This window comes from Oncorhynchus clarkii, chromosome 10 (genome assembly GCF_045791955.1).
Source record: "Oncorhynchus clarkii lewisi isolate Uvic-CL-2024 chromosome 10, UVic_Ocla_1.0, whole genome shotgun sequence".
Classification (NCBI taxonomy): Eukaryota; Metazoa; Chordata; class Actinopteri; order Salmoniformes; family Salmonidae; genus Oncorhynchus; species Oncorhynchus clarkii.
In genome coordinates, this window is record NC_092156.1 from 29,705,205 (window position 1) to 29,730,019 (window position 24,815).

The window sequence follows — 24,815 nt, forward strand, 5'->3', positions numbered from 1 at the left end:
TACACACAAGTGTAAAGGAATGAATAAGAATATATGTACATACAAATATATGAATGAGTGATGACCGAACGGCATAGGCAAGATGCAGTAGATGGTATAGAGTACAGTATATACATATGAGATGAGTAATGTAGGGTATTTAAACATTATATAAAGTGGCATTGTTTAATAAAGTGGCTAGTGATACATGTATTACATCAATTTTTCCATTATTAAAGTGGCTAGAGTTGAGTCAGTGTGTTGGCAGCAGCCACTCAATGTTAGTGATGGCTGTTTAACAGTCTGATGGACTTGAGATAGAAGTTGTTTTTCAGTCTCTCGGTCCCCACTTTGATGCGCCTGTACTGATCTCGCCTTCTGGATGATAGCAAGGTGAACAGGCAGTGGCTCGGGTGGTTGTTGTACTTGATGATCTATTTGGCCTTCCTGTGACATCGGGTGGTGTAGGTGCCCTGGAGGGCAGGTAGTTTGCCCCCGGTGATGCGTTGTGCAGACCTCACTACCCTCTGGAGAGCCTTACAGTTGTGGGAAGAGCAGTTGCCGTACCAGGCGGTGGGTGATACACCCCGTCAGGATGCTCTCCATTGTGCATCTGTAAAAGTTTGTTAGTGTTTTTGGTGACAAGCCGAATTCCTTCCTGCCCCTTCTTCACCACGCTGTCTGTGTGGGTTGACCATTTCAGTGATGTGATGTGTATGCCGAGGAACTTAAAACTTCCCACCTTCTCCACTACTGTCCTGTCGATGTGGATAGGGGGATAGGGGTCCACGATCATCTCCTTTGTTTTGTTGACGTTGAGTGTGAGGTTATTTTCCTGACACCACACTCTGAGGGCCCTCGCCTCCTCCCTGTAGGCCGTCTCGTCGTTGTTGGTAATCAAGCCTACCACTGTAGTGTCGTCTGCAAACTTGATGATTGAGTTGGAGGCGTGCATGGCCACGCAGTCATGGGTGAACAGGGAGTACAGGAGAGGGCTGAGAACACACCCTTGTGGGGCCCCAGTGTTGAGGATCAGCGGGGTGGAGATGTTGTTACCTACCCTCACCACCTGGGGGCGGCCCATCAGGAAGTCCAGGACCCAGTTGCACAGGGCGGGGTCGAGACCCAGGGTCTCGAGTTTAATGACGAGTTTGGAGGGTACTATGGTGTTAAATGCTATAGTCGATGAACAGCCTTCTTACATAGGTATTCCTCTTGTCCAGATGGGTTAGGGCAGTGTGCAGTGTGATTGCGATTGCGTCGTCGGTGGACCTATTGGGGCGGTAAGAAAATTGGAGTGGGTCTAGGGTGTCAGGTAGTGTGGAGGTGATATGGTCCTTGATTAGTCTCTCAAAGCACTTCATGATGACAGAAATGAGTGCTACGGGGCGGTAGTCATTTAGCTCAGTTACCTTAGCTTTCTTGGGAACAGGAACAATGGTGGCCCTTTTGAAGCATGTGGGAACAGCAGACTGGGATAAGGATTGATTGAATATGTCCGTAAACACACCAGCCAGCTGGTCTGCGCATGCTCTGAGGACACGGCTGGGGATGCCGTCTGGCACTGTATTATCCTCAAAGAGAGCAAAGAAGTTGTTTAATTTGTCTGGGAGCAAGACATCGTGGTTCACGACGGGGCTGGTTTTCCTTTTGTAGTCCGTGATTGACTGTAGACCCTTCCACATACCTCTCGTGTCTGAGTCGTTGAATTGCGACTCTGCTTGTTTGATTGCCTTGCGGAGGGAATAGCTGCACTGTTTGTATTCGGTCATGTTTCTGGTTGCCTTGACATCATTAAAAGCAGTGGTTTGCGCCTTCAGTTTTGCGCGAATGCTGCCATCAATCCACGGTTTCTGGTTGGGGAATGTTTTAATAGACGCTGTGGGTACAGCATCACCGATGCACTTGCTAATAAACTTGCTCACCAAATCAGCGTATTCATCAATGTTGTTGTTTGACGCCATGCGGAATGTATCCCAGTCCACGTGATCGAAGCAATCTTGAAGCGTGGAATCTGATTGGTCGGGCCAGCGTTGAACAGACCTGAGCACGGGTGCTTCCTGTTTTAGTTTCTGTCTATAGGCTGGGAGCAACAAAATGGAGTCGTGGTCAGCTTTTCCGAAAGGGGGTGGGGGAGGGCTTTATATGCGTCGTGGAATGATCCAGGGTTTTGCCAGCCCGGGTCGCGCAATCGATATGCTGATAAAATTTAGGGAGCCTTGTTTTCAGATTAGCCTTGTTAAAATCCCCAGCTACAATAAATGCAGACTCAGGATATGTGGTTTCCAGTTTACATAGAGTCAAATTAATTTATTTCAAGGCCGTCGATGTGTCTGCTTGGGGGAGAATATACACGACTGTGATTATGATCTAAGATAATTCTCTTGGTAGATAATGCGGTCGGCATTTGATTGTAAGGAATTCTAGGTCAGGTGAACAAAAGGATTTGAGTTCCTGTATGTTGTTATGATCACACCACGTCTTATTAATCATAAGGCATACACCCCCGCCCTTCTTCTTACCAGAGAGATACTTGTTTCTGTCTGCGGGATGTGTGAAGAAACCTGGTGGCTGTACCGACTCCAATAGCGTGTCTCGAGTGAGCCATGTTTCCGTGAAACAGAGAACGTTACAGTCTCTGCAACCCTTGCTCGGATTTCGTCTACCTTGTTGTCAAGAGACTGGACATTGGCGAGTAGTATGCTCGGGAGCGGTGCACGATGTGCCCGTCTACCGTGCCTGACCAGAAGAACGCTCCGTTTGACCATTCTGCGGTGCCATTGTTTTGGATCGCCGGCTGGGATCCAATCCATTGTCCTGGGTGGTGGACCAAACAGAGGATCTGCTTCGGGAAAGTCATATTCCTGGTCGTAATGTTGCTGAGTTGACGTTGCTCTTATATCCAATAGTTCCTTCCGACTGTATGTAATAAAACCTAAGATTTTCTGGGGTAACAATGTAAGAAATAACACATAAAAAAACAAAATACTGCAGAGTTTCCTAGGAACGCGAAGCGAGGGGGCCATCTCTGTCGGCGCCATCAATTACACAACAGTAATTGTGTAATGGCGGGGATGCAAATTTGTGTTCCAAACAAAAAAACTACAAGTGTGCTTGCTCTATTTCCTCAACTACACAGCTAAGATAGCTCAAAAAAAGCACCTTATAGTTGGAAGACTCTTCTTTGAGTCATAAAAGTGCATTGAAATTACTTAATAAGTGTACACTTTAGAGAGGTGTGTAGTCACTTGGAGACACCAGTTAGTCCTCTCACTCAAACCCTTGTCATTTTTTTGTCTTATGTTGCACCAACTACCCCACAGGAATATTGTTATCATGTTACAGAGTATTTTGAAATTTTGTTATAAACAAATGCAGCAAAACGTACAGTAAATGTAAAATGCACATAAAATAAATCAATAGTGTAATGCTTGGATTCAGTCCTGTGTCAGGTGAACTTTTTCCTGAACTTTGGTCTAATCATTTCCAAAATGTTTCCTGTCAAATCGCTACCATACTTATGCATATGCTTTTCATATGTATTCTCTAAGAAACATTTCAATTTAGTCCTATCCATATAGGCCAATTCCCATAAGTGTAAAGGGTTAGTCATTCCATGAACAGAAATACATTCCCATCCAGCTATTAGCCAAAGCCTCTTATTGCATTCCAGAAACCAGATAATTATTATTCCCTCCAGCAGAGCTACTGTGTGTAAAAAGAGATCATATAATACTGCTAGGTGCCAATACCCCACAGCTAGAAGCATTGAGATACAGTTTGTGTATGAAATAAATGATCAGAAAACAGATAAGCAGTCACAAGTCTCCATCAAGATTGGGACCATGTCCATCTCCCAGTTAAAGGAGATCATAGGTGAAAATACAACAGCCAGTGTACAGTATAGTAGAGCCCATTCAGATGCAGTTTGTGTGCTAGAGGAAGAAACTAATCTACTCTAACGTTCACTAGTCTCTATCAAGATCAGACTATCTGCTGACCAGATATCTCATCTCCTGGTCTCCTGTTTTCATCACAGAGGATTTGCAGTGTGTTAGGAACACAGGCATCGAGTCAGAATGATGAAAAAAAGTACCACTGGAACACAGTGCAACCAGGCCAGGGAGAGGGCATGAAGGTAGCACAGGGTGGAGGGATGACTCAAAGTTCACAATCCAACGTGCCTGAAAACAGGAACAACTGATCTGAAAACTCATCCAATCATTTCTGACCATTTATCAGGGACCATTTATCAGACGTAAGTAAAGCTAGGACATGTTTTGCCGTAAAGTCACCTTTAAACTTATCTTAACACACGTATTGCCCTAAGGCTCTCTGCTTGGTCGAGCAAGGTACAGTAGTCTGTCAATTGACTGAAGTCAAACCCCTGGACTATTCCCTAGGGTGCTATTTCAGTTGCAGACTTGGTGCTACTGTAAGCTAGCAAGCACACCCCATACTGCGATGGAATGTAGCTAAGAGGGAGAACAGAATGGTGCAGAGACCAGGCAGACCCCCAACCTCCTTCCTTAGCTTTTGTTTACCGGCTCAAACCAATATCCCCTCTGAGAGTGTTAGCTACATTAGCTGGCCTGGCACGGCACACTGGCCCTCACACATGGATCACATCACAGAGACCCAGTACTAATGCCACTGGGCTTAATGGGCTCCTAAAACTGGCTATTAGCGGAAGGCTAAGCCAAGTGAATGTGAGTGCAATGGACGTTGGACACAGGGCCTAGAAAGGGAACACACATATTCACACTCATGCACGCTATCACTTACATGTCTGCTCAGACACACACGTGCACACAAATTCACACAAGCGCACACACACACACTTGCGTTTACACGCCAGTTCCGTAGACACACATCAGGTGATCATGGAACTCAGGAGCTGATCGTTGACTTGTGGACTACAGGAGACAGAAGAGAGAGCCCGCCCCCATCCTCATCGACGGGGCTACAGTGGAGAGGGTCAAAAGCTTCAAGTTCCTAGGCGAGCACATCACTGAGGACCACACCAACACCGTGGTGAAGAAGGCACAACATCGCCTTTTCAACCTCAGGTGGCTGAAGAAATTTGTCATGGCCCCTAAGACTCTCACAGAATTCTACAAATACACCATTGAGAGCATTCTGTCGGGCTGCATCACCGCCTGGTACTCTGCATGGCACCTTAGACACTGTCACCAGCGACTACCATCCGGCACTGCACCTTGAGACTAATGCCCCATGTTAATAGAGTCATTGCACGCTGGTCACCTCATATTTAGTTTATATACTGTTGTTTACTCACTGTGTATGTATATACTGTATTCTCAACATAGCTCATCCTAATATACCTACTATTTTCCTTCCAAATTATCTACGGTCTATACACACCACATATTTACATTCTGGATTCTCATACATGCTCACTTTACTTGGATTGTTATTTTTTTATTTATTGTTCTTGTTCTTGTTTCTGCAAATCTGTGTAGGTGACCAATACACTTTGATTTGATTTGATCAATTCCACTGTATTCTTTGAGCTGAATCACTTTTCTTTGATTTTCTGACATTGATGATATCGTCTTATAGGCACACAGTGAGGACAGGTGAGGCGATGGTTTGTCTATAAACACAGCAAGCTATTATGTCAAAACAGCCTAAAACCTCAAAAAGTCATGTGTTACTGGCCAATCTTTAAGAACCACATTGTTAGTCATAACAGTATTTAATAAAGAGCAAGTTATAAAACCAAGAGATTCTTAGTAAGCTGTCTCAATGTGAGACTAATAAGGACATAGTACTGTAAAGGAATTCTCTGATACTTTCGTATACTTTTTAGCCAGTAGTTCTCAAAGTAGCGCTTACGAGCCAAAAGTGGACCCTGAAAATGGAGTACTACGTCAAATATGTGTAGATATGTACAAGGTGTCATTACTCTCTCTCTCTCGCTCTGCATCATGTGCATCTTGCTAGCTGTCACCCCCCCATATGGCAAGGGCCTGAAGTTTATTGGTTGAACTTGAATTGCTAGGGGGCATGCCAAACAGTTGTTTTCAAACTAGGGATTTTGTGGCTAATTGAGGTGACAGTAATTCTGCTCATAGATTATGTATGTACTATATAAACTACACATTGACACATCCAGCCCAATGCGGGAGGTTTAAAAAATACTTAGAAGTCTCCATCTTTAAGATGGCTTCCCTATACTAAAGTGTTACCCACCAAACCTTGGATTGAAGGAACATTCACTGCACTGTATGGCCTCTATAATGTATGCAATTTTTGGGTGCCTGAAATCTAGAGAGAGCGAGATAGGAAAAGAGAGAACGAGTGAGAGTGAAAGGAGAACGGGAGAGCGAGTGAGAGAGAGGGAGATAGAGAGATAGGGAGAGAGAGAGAAAGAAAGAGAGGGAAACAGTGATAAAGAGCATTTGATGAGGTTATGATTTGAGTCTCTGACCCAGGGCCCTTACCGGATAGCCTTCTGTTTTCATCTGGCACCACTTCAGTAGCGCGTTCCTCTTAGAACCCCCGTACTCCCGCGCCAGTGCAGCCAAGGGGTCCTTTCTTTCCACACTGACACCAGGGACAGACACCACAGCCATGGACGGAGAAGGAAACAACAATAATGTTATGACATCTGACCTGTGTGTGGGGACGTGTATCCTCATAAAACCAGCAACCTTACATCAACCTCACATACACACACACGTGCATTCAAATACGCGCGCACGCGCACACGCACGCGCGCACACACACACACACACACACACACACACACACACACACACACACACACACACACACACACACACACACACACACACACACACACACACACACACACACACACACACACACACACACACACACACACTGGAGCTGATGTGATCCCCTGGGCTGTCATAATGAAAGCTAATCAGAGAAGAGTAGTCTCTGTGGCCATGGGAACATCAGGAGACACCCTGGTCATTGCTCTCACTTAGCAACATGGTCAACATGAAACACATGCTGTGAGTCACAACATACTGTAGCTTGGGGAGTCGGGAATTGTCTTAACAAATGTTGCTGTCGAAAAGCCTGTGTATGAATTCACTGGAGTGACATACTGTGGAGAAAACAATAACAAGGAGCAACAAACATTTTCACATGCACTAGTGTGTGTGTGATGAGATTTTAATAGTAGAACATTGGGTCACCCTCAATATCACATTAGTTATGCATCTTTGTCATTAGCTCAAGATAAACAATGGCAGTCAGTAAAAACTGGGGCAATCAGGTGATATATACAGATATGTTCAGTGACCCTACTGTAATCCTCTCCTAGTTCATCACTGATCTAACGGTGAATCGAATTCAGTTGAAACTGTATCACTGAGTATGACTGTTAAGATCTATCGGTATGAATGTGTATGAAGGTGTGTGGGGGTGTGTAAGTGTGTGTCATCTACTCTATGTGTATAGAACGGTGGTGATGTGTGATGTTACAGGTGATTCATGAAAGTCTCTGGAGTTGTAAGCTCTCTTTCGCTATAATACTTTCTCTGTATTCGTACTTTACTTTGTAGTAGCAAGAACAGTACTGTTAACTAAAGTCTACACAAGCACAGGTACACTACCGTTCAAAAGTTTCGGGTCACTTAGAAATGTCCTTGCTTTTGAAAAGAAAAGCATCTCGGATGTTGCCTAGAAGGCCAGCATCCCGGAGTCGCCTCTTCACTGTTGACGTTGAGACTGGTGTTTTGCGGGTACTATTTAATGAGGATGCCAGTTGAGGACTTGTGAGGCGTCTGTTTCTCAAACTAGACACTCTAATGTACTTGTCCTCTTACTCAGTTGTGCACCGGGGCCTCCCACTCCTCTTTCTATTCTGGTTAGAGACAGTTTGCACTGTTCTGTGAAGGGAGTAGGACACAGCGTTGTACGATATCTTCAATTTCTTGGCAATTTCTTGAATGGAATAGCCTTAATTTCTCAGAACAAGAATAGACTAACGAGTTTCAGAAGGAAGTTCTTTGTTTCTGGCCATTTTAAGCCTGTAATCGAACCCACACATGCTGATGCTCCAGATACTCAACTAGTCTAACAAAGGCCAGTTTTATTGCTTCTTTAATCAGCACAACAGTTTTCAGCTGTGCTAACATAATTGCAAAAGGGTTTTATAATGATCAATTAGCCTTTTAAAATGATAAACTTGTATAAGCTAACACTACATGCCATTGGAACACAGGAGTGATGGTTGCTGATAATGGGCCTATGTACCCCTATGTAGATATTCCATAAAAAATCAGCTGTTTCCATCTACAATAGTCATTTACAACATTAACAATGTCTACACTGTATTTCTGATAAATTTTATGTTCAAAAAATTTGACTGCAAAAATGTGTTTTTCTTTCACAAACAAGGACATTTCTAAGTGACCCCAAACTTTTGAAAGGTAGTGTACATACGTGTGTATTAGTTTTTGTGCCAGAGTGCCTCTGAGTGTGTCTCCAAGATGGAGGGCCCACCTGAGCTTGCTGTTGTTCCTGTTGTAGCTCATGTAGTGGCTGCAGCTGCTGAGGGTTGCTGGGGACTTGATGACCGACTCCAGGGAAGGACTCTTCCTCATAAGGCTGCTGGGCTTCAGCTCATCCCCAGAGCCCCCATACTTATCTGGGAAACACAACATCAGGAAACAGGGAGGAAGGGAGACGTGGACAGTGAGAGAAAGCGCATATTTCATTGGAAGGCCATGGTCTCTTCCTCCCCCTGAAATCTCTCTGGCCCACAGAATACTACTGATCTGAACATAATAGAACAAGGCCAAAGACCAAATTAGGTTATATTATGCAGTGGTATAGTTGGTGATTTAATTGTTTGGGTGTAGTAGAACTACATAATGTGCTGTCCTTTTTGCTGTCATTTGGCAAAATAAACTCTAGCTTCTCAAAGTTCAATCCCCAAAAGGGAGATGAAAGAAAATGTTCACATATTCTCCAGTTTCTTTACTCAAGTAACATAATGCAGCTGTGGTTCCAACTAAACATGCACAGTTTCAACTGAACAAAAAAACTAGGCTAATCAGAGTAGACATTTGAGTTTGAGTCATTGGCCAATCCTTGGTCAGAGCAATGAGTCATTCAAAGCTAATGTTCAGTCACAATGCACTTCATCAAAAAGATGGGACTGCTGTCTGCAGGATTAGTTAGATCTATACTCTGATACTGTTTCTACAGATGTAGGATCTTAATTTGATCACTCTTTTGTTGTTGAGAATGCTAACTTGTAGTGTATTCAAGGTTTAAAAAGGCGTATAAACTTTGTAACTTCCACTTTACATTTCAGACTTGATTTGCCCTAACTTAAAATGTATAAACCCTTGCAAAATTTCCATTAATTATAATACACATTTCCTGTTGCTGCAGGATTCTTTTCCTGCTGTAGCAAACTGGCTCAAACTAAGATCCTACAGTACATCTGTACTTGCTTTCTCTACGGAGTGTGTCACTTACCTGGATGAGCGAAATCTCCATGGTTGATCCTTTTCTCCAGTGTCTTTGAGAGTGGTTTGATAGACGAATGCCTCTATCCAAAACAAAACAGATTTTTAACAGTCCAATTCATGTCCCAGACATACTTTACTTAATGGCTTTATAAAGGTATTAAGTAGCTAGTTTATAAATGATAAATTATTAGTTTATAGATCATTTATAATTCGGTAACAAACTGTTATAACACATTGGTTGATATTGTAGTGCATACTGAAGAGGGCCTGTACTGTACCTGAATGGGGGAGACTGCAGCTGCGGGTGCTGTGCGGACGGGGATCCCACTTAGAAGGCTTCTAGGTGAGGAGTGTATCTGTACAGTGTGTCCAGGCCCAGGTCCATCTGCAATGCTCAACACATGAGTGTACATAAGCCAAGCCACGGGGTGGACGTTTAAGTGGAAAGTGAATGAGGAAGTGATCACTTGATACCGCATTCCATGATTATGTCCCATGGACTCCTACGACTATCTTTTACACCTTGTTAAGCAAACAGACCTCCAAGGTTAGACTGTTTAAGTATGATGTTATTGGTAAGGGTTCCTTCTCTATCACTGCTGCTAAGCCAGGAATGTTTCCCCTCAACAGCCTGTCGGCCAGTCATCTGTGCTTGATTGAACTTGCCTAGTGCAATGGAACCAAAGGAATAGTCACAAAAGTGCAATCCCCCCACCCGGCACTCCAAGCAGGTGCAATCAAATGCTCAAAGAACTTTGAAATATTATTTTAACTCAGGTCTGCTGGTCTATGTGGAGGAGTGAGAAGGAGGGATGCTCTGTGCTCACTCTGTACTGCTGTGTCAAAGGACTTGATGAGGGATTTGACGGTGGCTCCGGGCTCCGAGGGTGAGGAGGCAGCATTGCTGTTGGTGTTGATTGATAAGGAGGTGGGCGGTGTCTGGGTGGTCTGGGTCATAGAGATGCCACACCAGTGAGGACTGCCGTCTGATTCCGACAAACTCTCAGAGTCGCCACGCAACAACCTGAGAGAGACAAGGGGAAAGAGATGCTCACAGTACAATATGGCACAACACATACTGTAGCAGGTAGGAGCGCTGTTTTATTTAAGAGGATGGAAGATGTGTGTGTGTGTGTGGCTGTAGTCTATACCTTATCAGGGATTCTTATCATTACATTGGTTTACTAAGTGGTTTGTAATCAAGCATTTCACTGTAAAGTCTACACCAGTTGTATTGGCCGCATGTGTTAAATAACATGACATTGTATTTTACTTGGGTGTTGTCGGAACAATGGTTTAGAGATTACTCGATGTTCTAAAGCAAGGTAATTATGATGTTCGCCCAGTGCATTGACTGTTCCATGTAACATTTGCTCAATAGATCAGAAGCATATTGTGTATGATTACGTACAAGTTCCACATGTGAAAGTCAATAACTGGGTCTAATTTTACGCAACAACACCCGAACTGCAACAAAAAGTATGTACAAAGTTTACTCCATCCTTTCCTTATGGACATTAGACTGCAGATTATGAACAGAGAGAGCCTGAGGGAGTATTGTCACTGATGGATGGATATGGAAGGGCTGAGAAGAGAACTGAAGTAAGGAAACTGGTGAGGAGGAAGCAGAACTACTGTAATGTCAACCTCCCAAAGACAGTGGCCTCAAACAAATGCATGCAAACAAAGTCAAGACTAGAGTCATTTCATTTATTGACTTTCCAATGAACAAATACAAAATACTTTTAAACAGACAGACAAACACCTTATATTGACTATTTCTCTAGATAAATAGTATTGTATTTTTGATATGTCACAGGTATTAAAACCAGAGTCCAAGTCTCAATAAGATTTCACCTAAAATAACACACCAAACTGTTGCACATTCACTTGTTGAACTGTTGAGCATGGCTTTAAATCAAAGGCAGAGAAAAGGAAATCAACACAGTTAGCACCATATGTCTTACGATGAGGTGGCCTTTTTTGGCAATATCGATAGTACTCAAAGTTAAACTTAACCAGCATATCTATCTGTCTCTGGTCGAAAACAATGGCTTGTGTATGACTGCATCTACTGAATAGTCCTGTTACTAGGTAATAATAATCACTATAACCTGAGGTTTACAGGATGGCAGTTGGTCATTATACACTTCTAATGGGTGTCACGACGCCAGCATCACTTCAACGATCTGACGTCTACCCTGAAGCAGTCATCAGAGATGAGAGGCTTTTTATTTGACCTGATGGGGTTGCATTAGAAATTCTTCAGAATGAGTGATAAAACCTTCACAATGCTTTTAGCTCCCTGAAGTTCAGAGTGGAATATTATGGCCTATAGAACTACAGGACATTTTGATGAGTTATGCCAGTTCATAATGAGTTTTAGGCACGGCTGTAAATCTGAGGCAGAGGACTGTTTGAATTGGTCAGTGATCAGCAGTTGATTACCCTTATGGCTTAAATTCACAGTGTCCTTCCTGAGAGGACATTATTAGTGATAATGTGATAATGACCAGTGATAATGTAATAATATACTGTCTGTGGTTCAGTGTTGTTGTCTGTAGGCAGAACTCAAACTGGTGAGCTGGACTTCAACTGTAGCTCAGTGATTACACACACAACGTAGGACTACTAACCAGCGCAGGTTATTGATGTTTTGTCATTCTTGATATTCTGGTAAATAACGCCATCTAGAGATACATTATCACACCACATTATCGGATCCAGATTTTTAACACAAGGTGCAAATGAAATACCCAATGAAAATGTATGCTAAAATATTGTTTTCCCCTTCCAACTACAGTACATGACTGCATCTAAGTAGCCGTGAATACTCTCAAAGAATTGAAACTTAACGTGAACTGATTGTTGATTATTACCATAACAAAACGTCAATATCATCCAAGCAATTTTTGAAGTAACAGATATTCCAAATGGTCAGTTATATGAAACGGATCATAATAATAACCACAGATAAACAACTTACTAGAACAATTATAAACCAAAAGACCAATAAAACCAGCTGTGATCAACAAAAATAACTTGACATTTTTTCTGTTGAGCTTTTTTAAGTTGCACTTGGCCTGAAACAAAGTAATGAAGCCTAACAGAAGAAAATAATCTGACTCATAATGATAACTGGCAGCGTACAGCTGATAAACAGACTGTTTTGGCTTCAGTTTTTTTCAGAGAACTGAACAAAAATATGTTCATTCTCATCATTTGTTTTCTTAACAAATCAGTGACTCTTCTTTAGCAACACATTGAGTAAGTGAAAATTCACCACTGAGGCAATTTAAGTGTCTAAAAGGCACAAAAGCAAATAGGAATCAGTAACAGAAACCCCTCCTATCTTATCATCAGTCCCCTCTCTTGACCGACAGAGAGGAGAGATTCATCAACACAAATACATCTGAAAGCACTGCAAACAATACAGATAAAAAGGTGTACAGCATTTTAGAAAGATTTCACAAACAAATATGTGTTAATTGGGCAGCCAAGTGCTGTTTCACAATAGATTGGATTAACAGTAAACCACAGTCTGACTCTGTCTGTCTGGTAAACCAACCTTGCTAATAAACCCATCAGAATTACATACCACATAACTGTTTTTATGGTAATACTGAATAAAGCAACTCTGTACAATAATACTGTCAGTCTGTCTTCAGAGGGTCCAGATGTGTTGTGGTTGGACTTTTCTACCGCCCCTCTACTGCAGTCTTGGTATCAAAACTGGCTCCAGACCCAAGTCTGAAAAACAAGACCGAAAACAGAGACAACATGAGTTGAAATAAATAGAGAATATACCCTCTTAGCACAGCCACTGGACTTAGCACAGCCAGAGTGGTTTATTTCTCTAAAGTCACTATAACAATAAAGGCTATTTCCTCTGTCTGTTCCTCTCTCCATGTGTCTCTTAGCTGGCTAATGAAATCAAATCTGTCTATATGTCTCTGCGATCAGTATACAATGCTATACAGAACAAATGTTGTTTAGTTAATAAAGCAGATGATAGCATGAGTACAAATCATGCCGTGTCATACTACTAGACAATTCTCCAGAGGAACCGAGAGACGAGATAAAGGATTGATTCAACAGAACAGCAGGTGGCGCCAAGTACCAAAATAACATTTTAGTAGCAGTTTTTTTATTTTTTTATTAAGCGAAGCAAACCCCAGCCCACTCAAATGAAAGGACACAGGCAGCTGCCAGCCAGTCAGACAGACAATCAGCAGGAAGCAGTAGGAAGCAGCAGGAAGCAGTAGGAAGGAAAATCAGCAGTTCTAGATCAGCAGTAGCATTCCCTCTAAAGGCATCATTCACTGAGCTGGCAGTGCAGTGGACTCACCTGGGCTTTCTATAAGGAGCCATGTCTGAGAGGGGGACATCCTTGAGAGAACGAACGATCTCAGGGAGGAGGGGAGCTTCTGGTCTGGTACGTCCCAAGTACGTACGGGGAAAGTAAAGTAAAATACCGCATTCTTCTTTACGTTCTAAATGACACGTTTACATGTTTTATGTCAGGCCAGCTATATTAGAAACTAACTGATGAGCTCTGTAATACTAACAATACTAGCCTAATTTGCCTCTCATCATACTGTCACTGCCACTGTCACTGCACACAAGACACAGGACCAATAGGCTGAGCTTTTCATCAACAAACCAACCAATCAATGGCAGGTAGCCTAGTGTTTAGAGCGTTGGGCCAGTAACCGAAAGGTTGCTGGATTGAATCCCTGAGGTGACAAGGTAAAAAATATGTCGTTCTGTCCCTGAGCAAGGCAGTTAAACCCAGTGTTCCCCGGGAGCCGAAGATGTGGATGTCAATTAAGGCAGCTCCCCGCACCTCTCTGATTCAGAGGGGTTGGGTTAAATGCAGAAGACACATTTCAGTTGAATGCATTCAGTTGTACAACTGAATAGATATCCCCCTTTCTCTTTCCAATCACGTCCCTGGCAGCACAGACCATGGTGTACAGGTAGCCACATGAAACAAAACAGAGGAATGATGCTATGGCCCCTAAAGTGTCTGTCTCATTTTATATTTTGAAGAGAACCGACTCAAACAGTTTAGTGCTGCTGTCAGTGCAGTCTGGGCAGCAGCATTTCTAGGCAGAGCTTAGGCCACTATATTAGTGCTACACTACGCCGATAAAACAGCTTGTCTCAGTGAAGTGCTAGGGTCCATTGCTGGTCCAGTGTGTTACAATCAGTGGTGGTGAGTGGTAGACAGACTGATAGCGCAGTCAGTGTATTTGCAGCAGGAACCAGATAGACAGACCAAGATAATGCATGAGAGGAGACTGACTGCTAATCCTCTATTAGCAAGGTTTGCCAAAGCCCAGGATTTGAAGCCCCCCAAAATCCCAGGATTTGAGGCTATTAAGATATTATTATTGGACTTAATGGTGAATCATATCCTAAATTGGCAGCTAACGTCACTTCGTTTCTATGCATCCCCCACCCCAAAAATGCTGAACATCATAAGCTACCATGACATCAAATCAGAATTTTGGGGTAGCCTCTTAAAATATTTAAAAGGGAACCGATTAATGGCATATGGAAATACAAATGGTTCCTTCCAGCTCGGCTCGCTATAGCCTCCCACACTGCATGCTATATGAATCTGACAACTACATTGAACACTCACACCATCAGTGGGATATGGCAAGCCTTAGAGTAGCTGCAGCTCCAGGACAGAGTGTGTTAGCTAGGATAGAGAGAGGCCCAGTGCTAAGATGGAGCAAGAGGGGAAAGGCTAGGGGAAGGGAGAGGAGGTTGGATAGAAACAGAGGGAGTAGTAGGGGAGGTATACTGTAGGTCAGGGCTATTCAAATCTGGACCCTTTAGACCAATTACACTTCTGGGTTACATTCTTCCTATCTCATAAGGGGCTGATTTAGACCTGGAACATCAGATGAGTACATTCAGGTAGAAACAAAAACCAGAAGTGTTTCGGCCCTCCAGGACCGTAATTGAATAGTACTGCTGTAGGTACTAAATGCTCCCAGCCATACGGTACGTACCTGACTCCCTGCAGCTGCTCCAGGTCTGAGGAGAGCTTTGCACTGCGACCCTGCTCCTCCTGTAACCTCCTCCTCAGAGAGCGGATCTCCTGCTGGGCCTCCACCTTGATGTCGTTGGCCACCACTACGGCTGTCTGGAGGTCTGCCTGGAACCGTCGCCACTCCTCCGTCTCATCCTGAACACAAACACACATAAATACGCACACACACAAATGCACGGATGCACACACACACACACACACACACTACACAATGAGGATTGTGATTCTCTTTGCATCATAGGAGTCACAAACCTTGACCATCTTGACCACCAGCAAACCACCTGAAAGTATATAACCACCAACAGTCAGATCACTCCTACCTTCATCTGCTTACTCAAGATCTTCAGCTGCCTCTCCACTTCAGCCTTCTGCTCCTCCAGCTTCTTGAGTTGGTCTGTAAAGAAAGATAAATATATCATTACTTTGAGAACATCAACCACAGAATACATCTGCGAAAGACCCATATCATAAACGTAGCCATTGCTGCAACCATTTCTTAGTCTGATAAATACATTCGGTAAATCTAACCTCTTTTACCAGTGGATCTACAGGGATCATTTATATCCATTCAAAATGTCTTTCTCATTATATAGTATGGTTATTATGAGCCTGCTATCAGTTAAATCTGCATTGCTACAGTTGAAGTCGGAAGTTTGCATACACTTTGGTTGGAGTCATTAAAACTTGTTTTTTAACCACTCCACAAATTTCTTGTTAACAAACTATAGTTTTTGCAAGTTTGTTAGGACATCTACTTTGTGCATGATACAAGTCATTTTTCCAACAATTGTTTACAGACAGATTATTTCACTTATAGTTCACTGTATCACAATTCCAGTGGGTCAGAAGTTTACATACACTAAGTTGAATGTGCCTTTAAACAGCTTGGAAAATTCCAGAAAATGATGTCATGGCTTTAGAAGCTTCTGATAGGCTAAGTGACATCATTTGAGTCAATTGTAGGTGTACCTGTGGATGTATTTCAAGGCCTACCTTCAAACTCAGTGTCTCTTTGCTTGACATCATGGGAAAATCAAAAGACCTCAGAAAAGAAATTGTAGACCTCCACAAGTCTGGCTCATCAATGGGAGCAATTTCCAAACGCATGAAGGTACCACGTTCATCTGTACAAACAACAGTACGCAAGTATAAACACCATGGGACCACGCAGCCATCATACCGCTCAGGAAGGAGACACGTTCGGTCTCCTAGAGATGAATGTACTCTGGTGCGGAAAGTGCAAATCAATCCCAGAACAACAGCAAAGTATCTTGTGAAGATGTTGGAGGAAACAGGTATAAAAGTATCTATATCCACAGTAAAACAAGTCCTATATCGACATAACCTGAAAGGCCGCTAAGCAAGGAAGAAGCCACGGCTCCAAAACCGTCATAAAAAAGCCAGACTATGGTTTGCAACTGCACATGGGGACAAAGATCGTACTTTTTTGAGAAATGTCCTCTGGTCTGATGAAACAAAAATAGAACTGTTTGGCCATAATGACCATCGTTATGTTTAGAAGAAAAAAGGGGAGGCTCCTAACTGACCTAAGACAGGGAATTTTTACTAGGATTAAATGTTAGGAATCTGAAAAACTGAGTTGAAATGTATTTGGCTAAGGTGTATGTAAACTTCTGACTTCAACTTTATATCCATAACTCATACTTAATCCATGTGTCGCAAGCCTCACCACTGACCAAATAAAAGGACTCAAACAATGCATACCGCTACACATATTTAGTCCAGGTGTTGGCTTAATCTGGGCCAGGGAAATCGTCCCTATGTGCTTAGGAGTGCTGTGCTCCTATAACAAGTAAAAGTTAGGATGGAGGAGGTAGAGTAGTACAGTAGTAGACTGATGATATATACACTAGTGAACATACTCTCTAGGTCCAGGATGGTCTGGTTGGTGTGGAGGTGGACAGCTCTCTGCTGCTCCACCTGGTCCTCCAGCTCAAAAATGGTCTCCTTCAGGTCCTTGATCTGGCCGTCGGCCTGCCGACCCCCATTCTCTAGGGCACTGACCCGGCCACTCAGCTCCTCCTCCCGGCTCCCTGCTCGCTCTGCCACCTGCTGGCACTCAGCCTCCACCTGGGACATAGTAGGAGACCATCTGATTGTTTAGTCACATGTATAGCTGACATGATTGGTTAGTTGGTCCATCAAGGGGCTTCTCTCTACAAGTGTACTGTTTGCTGCCACCATGAGATGGCGCTGTGTCTGAAGTGACAGTGTACCCGCTTTCCAATGTCTGTACCTATTACCTCTATATTAAAGATGGAAGGAAAACACAAAAGGCCTTTACAAACATAAAGCAGGTGCATTTCTGAATGCAGAAATGTCAAACTTTTCTAAGCATGTTTGACAGAATAGGCCTATTGTATTTATTTTTTTCATTCCAGAAGGTTTGCAATTGTATTAGACAGTTAATCTTAGCCTAATAACTAGATAATAAAGGGTTACTTAACCATTAACAGTTAATATCTAATCCACCAGACATTATCACTTAGACTAACTGACAGTGACACACCCATTACTGTAAGCAGAGCCTTAGATCTATCTACATATGACTCTGTGACTGTACCTGCTAATAAGCCCTTCTAGTCTGACGTAGTAAAAAAAGATGATAAAAGCTGTTGGACATCAGCCCTGCCAGTGTCTACAGAGACTCATTGACACAATAGCCTAGCAGGATCTCCTCCAAAGCCATTTTGATAGCCTACCCTACACTACAGTGTAACTGGCTGCTGGGTAAACAGGTGATGATGACTCATTGATTTTACAGTTAAGTGTCTAAAGCCCTTGTCTCCTGCTGCAGCTAATAAACTTCCTGATACACTACAAACAAATAATATTTTAACCCAAGACTGCCCTGACTGGATCACCCCAGTGTGGGCACTACTCGGCACAGAGTCCATTAGTGTGATGTTGAAACCACTGCTCACTCAGCTCATATGCTGGAGAGTGGTGAGGGAAAGTCCTGAACTATCACAAAGCTTCTCTTCACTAGCAATACAATATTTAATTTAAACCATCATGGCAGACGAGGTATTGTGTATAACTGTAGTCTGATATCTCAGAGGTTAAATTGTTCTTGGGGACCTTCAATGCTGCAGACATGTTTTGGTGTCCTTCCCCAGATCTGTGCCTCAACAATCCTGTTTCGGAGCTCTACGGACAGTTCCTTTGACGTCAACTGTAGGACCTTATATACACAGTGCCTTTCCAAATCATGTCCAATCAATTGAATCTACCCCAGGTGGACTCCAATCAATATCTAGAAACATCTCAAGGATGATTAATAGAGAGAGGATGGCACTTGAGCTCAATTTCGAGTCTAATAGCAAAGGGGGTTTGAATACTTATGTAAATAAGACATTTCTGTTCCTTATATTTAAAACATTTGCCAAAATTTCCAAAACACTGTTTTCACTTTGTCATTATTGGGTATTGTGTGTAGATTGATGAGGAACATGTTTTACTTACTCCATTTTAGAATAAGGCTGTAACATAACAAAATGTGGAAAAAGGAAGGGGTCTGAATACTTTCCGAACACACTGTATATCCTCCAAACACCGGCTTCGAGGGCATTATCACTTTTATACAACGGTTTACTAACATATTCATAGCCACAAGAGCATTAGGGAGGTCTGGCACTGATGTTGGACGATTAGGCTTGGCTCGCAGTCGGCGTGCCAATTCATCCCAAAGGTGATTGATTTGGTGAGGTCAGGGCCAGTCAAGTTCTCCACACCGATCTGTATGAACCGCACTTTGTGCACGGGGGCATTTTCTTTTTTTGTTGTTGTTGTTTTTTGTGTACTTTATACCCCTTTTTATCCAATTTCATGATATCCAATTGGTAGTCAGTCTTGTCCCATCGCTGCAACTCCTGTGCGAACTCGGGAGAGGCGAACGTCGGGAGCCATGCGTCCTCCCACGGGGGCATTGTCATGCTGAAACAGGAAAGGGCCTGCCACAAAGTTGGAAGCACAGAATTGTCTAGAATGTCTAGAGTGTTAAGAATTGTCTAGAATTGTCTAGAGCAGGGGTGTCAAAGTCAAATGGACGGAGGGCCAAATAAAAAAATCAGCTACAAGACGAGGGCCGGACTGTTCGAATGTTCATTGAAAAATTTTTAAATGACGCATATAGTCTAGTGAACCTAATTGAACCTACTGAAAACCTAACAAATATATTACAATATGATCAGATAAATAAAGCAATATTTTCTTATGGCTCTGTCAGTAATCTTTAATTTTCAACAGACACAAAAGACAAATTTCCTTTATATAAATATCCCCATAACATGAACATTAAATGAAAGAAACCGGTATTCAAGGCACCATCAGTAGACTATATTTTCTATTTTAGCAAAAGTGGGCTAAATTTACTTCAAAGAAAAAACAATAATAGCAATTTTCTATCATCCACTCAACTGAAATATTTTTAAAATATAATTGGATTGAAATACAAAAAAATAAAGTGCAAAAATCTATTAATCAAAAACAACACTTTGTTTAAGGAGAAGTAACATGCAGTGAAAACAAATATTAAATTTTAACTTTTAAACTTGAACTGAGTAAAAACTCTAAATATGTGATTGCACAGTAATGTTCACTTGTTTGAGGTTGAGGGTGATACTTGGTGGTGTCCCATCTTTTCCACAAGTTCATCAATGTTCGGGGTAAGGCTCTGAGCTGAAGAAATCCTCAGAATTGAGTGGAGGTGTTCAGCAGTAAGTCGACTTCTGTGTGATGTTTTGTTCAGGTTCATCAAAGAAAACAGTTGTTCACACAGGTATGTGCTGCCAAACATAGACAACGTTTGAGCAGCCTGGATGCGCAGCTGGGGCATTGTGCCGGGGAGGAAACGGGCGAACTCCGCAGCACCCACTGCCGCATATTTTGCCCTCAGTGCATCATTGCATTGGAGGTCAATCAACTCCATTTGGAGGTTTGGTGGTGAGCTTTCCACGTCAACAGCAAATGGGTTACCGAGCAGTTCCAACCTGCTTTTTTGTGCTTCAAAGTCAGCAAATCGGCGTCGAAAGTCAGCGGCAAGCATACCTATTTTATCAGCCAACTGTGTGCTCGGGAACGCACTGGTAGAGAGCTTCTCTTTCATGGTCTGGCAGCTGGGAAAGTGGCTCAAATTTTCTTTCCGCATCTGCGTCTCCCACAGAGTCAGTTTGGTTTTAAATGCCTTCACTGTACTGTACATATCAGAGATGACACGATCCCGACCCTGCAGCTGCAAGTTTATTGCATTCAGATGACTCGTAATGTCACACAGAAAAGCCATTTCACACAGAAACATTTCGTCTCGGAGTTGTGTTGTGTCTTTCCCTTTGCTGTCCAAGAACAGACAAATCTCCTCACGAAGCTCGAAACATCTTTGAAGCACCTTTCCCTGGCTTAGCCATCGCACCTCTGTGTGATAAGGCAAATCACCATGCTCCGTTTCTAACTCCGTCAGAAATGCCTTGAACTGGCGGTGATTCAAACCTTTGGCTCTGATAAAGTTAACTGTGCGCGTGATGATGCTCATTACATGCTCCATTTTCAAGGCTTTACCGCACAACGCTTCCTGGTGTATGATACAATGATAAGCTGTCAGCTCACCTGTCGCGTTTTCCTCTTGCATCTTTTCCCGTATCTTCGCCACCAGTCCGCTCCTGTGTCCACACATCGCAGGTGCTCCGTCGGTTGTCAAACCCACGAGTTTTTCCCAAGGCAGCTCCATCTCATTTACACATCTTGACACCTCTTCATACAAATCATGCCCCGTAGTTGTGCCATGCATAGGACGTAAAGCCAAAAACTCCTCTGTCACGCTTAGGTTGGAGTCCACTCCGCGGATGAAAATTGACAACTGGGCAATGTCAGAAATGTCGGTGCTCTCATCCACAGCCAAGGAATATGCAATAAAATCTTTTCCCTTTTTCACAAGCTGCTCTTTTAGATTGATGGACAACTGGTCTACTCTCTCGGCAATGGTGTTTCTGCTCAGACTCACATTTAAAAAGAGTTGCCTTTTTTCTGGGCAAACTTCGTCACAAACTTTAATCATGCAGTTTTTGATGAAATCCCCCTCCGTAAATGGCCGGGCTGATTTAGCGATCTCTTCTGCCAAAATAAAACTGGCCTTGACAGCAGCCTGGCCTTGTGATTTGGCTTTTTTGAACAGAGCCTGTCGAGATTTGAGGCCTCGTTTTAATTCCTCTGCCTTTTGTAGCCTTTGTTCCATGTCCATATTCTTGTTTTTGTCCGCGTGTTTCGTTTCATAATGTCGTCTCAGATTATACTCTTTCAGTACCGCCACACTTTCTCCACACAGAAGACACACAGGTTTTCCAGCTACCTTCGTGAACATATACTCCGACTCCCACCTTGTTTGAAACCCCCGGTTCTCAGTATCCACCTTCCGTTTTGCCATTTTTGATGGGTATCTGAAAGTTAATTTTACTGTGATGCTGACGACTGCTGTGCCAATAAATATTGAAATGAAGCAGCCTACTGCTCGGTGCGTCACCTTTGCATTGTGGGAAATGTAGTATTGGTGCGTGTAAAAGATCTGCGGGCTGCCGGCTTGCTGCGGGCCGGTTCTAATAATAAATCAAGATCATCCCAGGGGCCGTAAAAAACCTTCTTGCGGGCCGGATGTGGCCCGCGGGCCTTGACTCTGACATATGTGGTCTAGAGTGTTAAGATTTCCCTTCACCTAACCTAATTTAACAACTATGTTTGGTCTTGTGGATGGGTGATGGGATTGCCCTGCTCTGTCTACCTTTTATATTCCTATGTGGCTCTGGGTTGTTAGCCTTTGAGATTGACATTTGAATAGGCCGATTTAATTTGTAAAACTGAAACCTATTTGTTTTTCATTTGTTTGGTTTTGTCCTTATTCATCCTGTTGTTTATATCTTTGCTATTTAATTTTGTTTTTTCTCCATATTGAACTGTACATATTTACAAAAAAAATAAGAAGATTTCCCTTCACTGGAACTAAGGGGCCAAGCCTGAACCATGAAAAACAGCCCCAGAACATTATTCTTCCTCCACCAAACTTTACAGTTGGCACTATGCATTGGGGCAGGTAGTGTTCTCCTGGCATCCGCCAATCCCAGATCCATCCGTCGGACTGTCAGATGGAGAAATGTGATTCATCACTCCAGAGAATGCATTTTCACTGCTGCAGAGTCTAATGGCGGCAAGCTTTACACCACTACAGCCAACGCTTGGCATAGCACATAGTGAGTGATCTTAGGCTTGTGTGCGGCTGCTCGGCCATTGAAACCCATTTCACGAAACTCCCGACTAACAGTTCTTGTGCTGACGCAGTTTGGAAATCGGTAGTGAGAGTTGCAACGGAGGACAGAATATTTTTATGTGATCGGCGCTTCAGGACACTCTGGTCCCGTTCTGTGAGCTTGTGTGGTCTACAATTTAGTGACTGAGACGTTGTTGCTCCTAGACGTTTCCACTAGACGTTTCCACGTTCCCACCAATTTGACAAACTGACTTGTTGGAAAGGTGACATCCTATGACAGTCCACGTTGAAAGTCACTGAGCTCTTCAGTAAGGCCATTCTACTGACAATGTTTGTCTATGGAATGGCATGGCTGTGTGCTCGATTTTATACACCTGTCAGCAACGGGTGTGGCTGAAATAGCCAAATCCACTCATTTGAAGGAGTGTCCACATACTTTTGCATATATAGTATATAGTCCCGACACAAATCTAAGGTTGCTACCCAAGCTGGCTGGACGTTGGTTCTATCTGTTCGGATGCCAGAGATGCGACACAGTCGTTAAGTCTTTTTCCTCTGTACTAAACCCAGTCGTTTGTTCTAAATGTTCCATTGCCATACTGGCTGGCAAAATTCTTATCCCTTGCTTGCTAGCTAGCCAACTACGGCTAACTTCCAGTCATGTTAAACAGTGCAGCCAGAATAACAGCAACGTAGCTGCGTTTGTGTTTGTTTAAGCTGTTTTCTAGTGACATTTATTTGGATACATCCATAATAACAAGCTAATGATGTGCATTTCACCTGGCATAGTAAATGTGCTCTCTGGTCAGGACATTGTTGTTCAGATGAGCTAGCCAACAACAGAGCTAATACAATCCCTTCAAACTGATGCTGGAAAGACTGTAAACTAGCTGCATTTTGTTTAGTTTCACCTGTTTTCTATTGACATTTCTTTGTATATATCAATAAAAACGATGCCAGCTGATTCATGATTTAGACTGGCAGAGAAAAGCTGTACGCCTGTCTGTCTCGTCCCGACATGTTCATTACTATGGGACAGCTGGAGATCGAATTTCAATATTTAAACGAAGTTGCAAATGTTGGAAAGACAGACACCAAGGTTTATACAAATAATTGCTGTTGAAAACCAAATGCTAGTTTTAAAAGAAATGGGAGATAATGTCTAGATGCTTTTTATAGTGGAGATCAAGTTTATAAATTGCCTTGCTAGGCTGACAAGACAGTGGATTTGCGCAGTGAGATGGAACAGAGTGAATAGGCATTTCAACATTATAGCTTTAGCCGGTGGTAACTTGTGGAATAGACAGCGACTGGAATGCAGCATACTGTATATACAGTGCATTCAGACCCTTTGACTTTCTCCACATTTTGTTATGGCCTTATTCTAAAATGGATTTTAAAAATAATCATTCTCAACACTCTACACACAAAACCCAATAATGACAAAGCGACATTTTTGCAACTGTATTACAAATTAAAAACAGAAATACCTTATTTACATAAGTATTCAGACCCTTTGATACGAGACTCAAAATTGAACTCATGGGGGGCATCCTGTTCCCATGATCATCCTTGAGATGTTTCCTTGAGATGTTTCTACATCTTGATTGGAGTCCACCTGTGGTAAATTCAATTGATTGGACATGATTTGGAAATGCACACACCTGTCTATATAAGGTCCCACAGTTGACAGTGCATGTCAGAGCAAAAACCAAACCATGAGGTCGAAGGAATAATCTGCAGAGCTCCGAGACAGGATTGTGTCGAGGCACAAATCTGGGGAAGGGTACAAACACATTTCTGCAGCATTGAAGCTCCCCAAGAACACAGTGGTGTCCATCATTCTTAAATGGAAGAAGTTTGGAACCACCAAGACTCGTCCTAGAGCTGAACACCCGGCCAAACTGAGCAATCGGGGGAGAAGGGCCTTGGTCAGGGAGGTGACAGCGCTCCAGAGTTCCTCTGTAGAGATGGGAGAACCTTCCAGAAGGAAAACCATCTCTGCAGCACTCCA

At 42.9% G+C, this 24,815-nt stretch overlaps 1 protein-coding gene across 1 annotated transcript in view; it reads right to left on the bottom strand.

The window, feature by feature from the left end:
• LOC139418249 (cytospin-B-like) overlaps positions 1-24,815 on the bottom strand; it is a 126,842-nt gene that overhangs the window by 41,937 nt on the left and 60,090 nt on the right. The window contains exons 5-12 of the mRNA XM_071167559.1: positions 17,412-17,619; positions 15,849-15,922; positions 15,488-15,663; positions 10,289-10,485; positions 9,740-9,846; positions 9,469-9,541; positions 8,485-8,629; positions 6,447-6,549 (exon numbers count right to left, since the gene is read on the bottom strand). Of these exons, the coding sequence (XP_071023660.1) occupies positions 6,447-6,549; positions 8,485-8,629; positions 9,469-9,541; positions 9,740-9,846; positions 10,289-10,485; positions 15,488-15,663; positions 15,849-15,922; positions 17,412-17,619 (1,083 nt within the window). The remainder of the gene's footprint in view (positions 1-6,446; positions 6,550-8,484; positions 8,630-9,468; positions 9,542-9,739; positions 9,847-10,288; positions 10,486-15,487; positions 15,664-15,848; positions 15,923-17,411; positions 17,620-24,815) is intronic.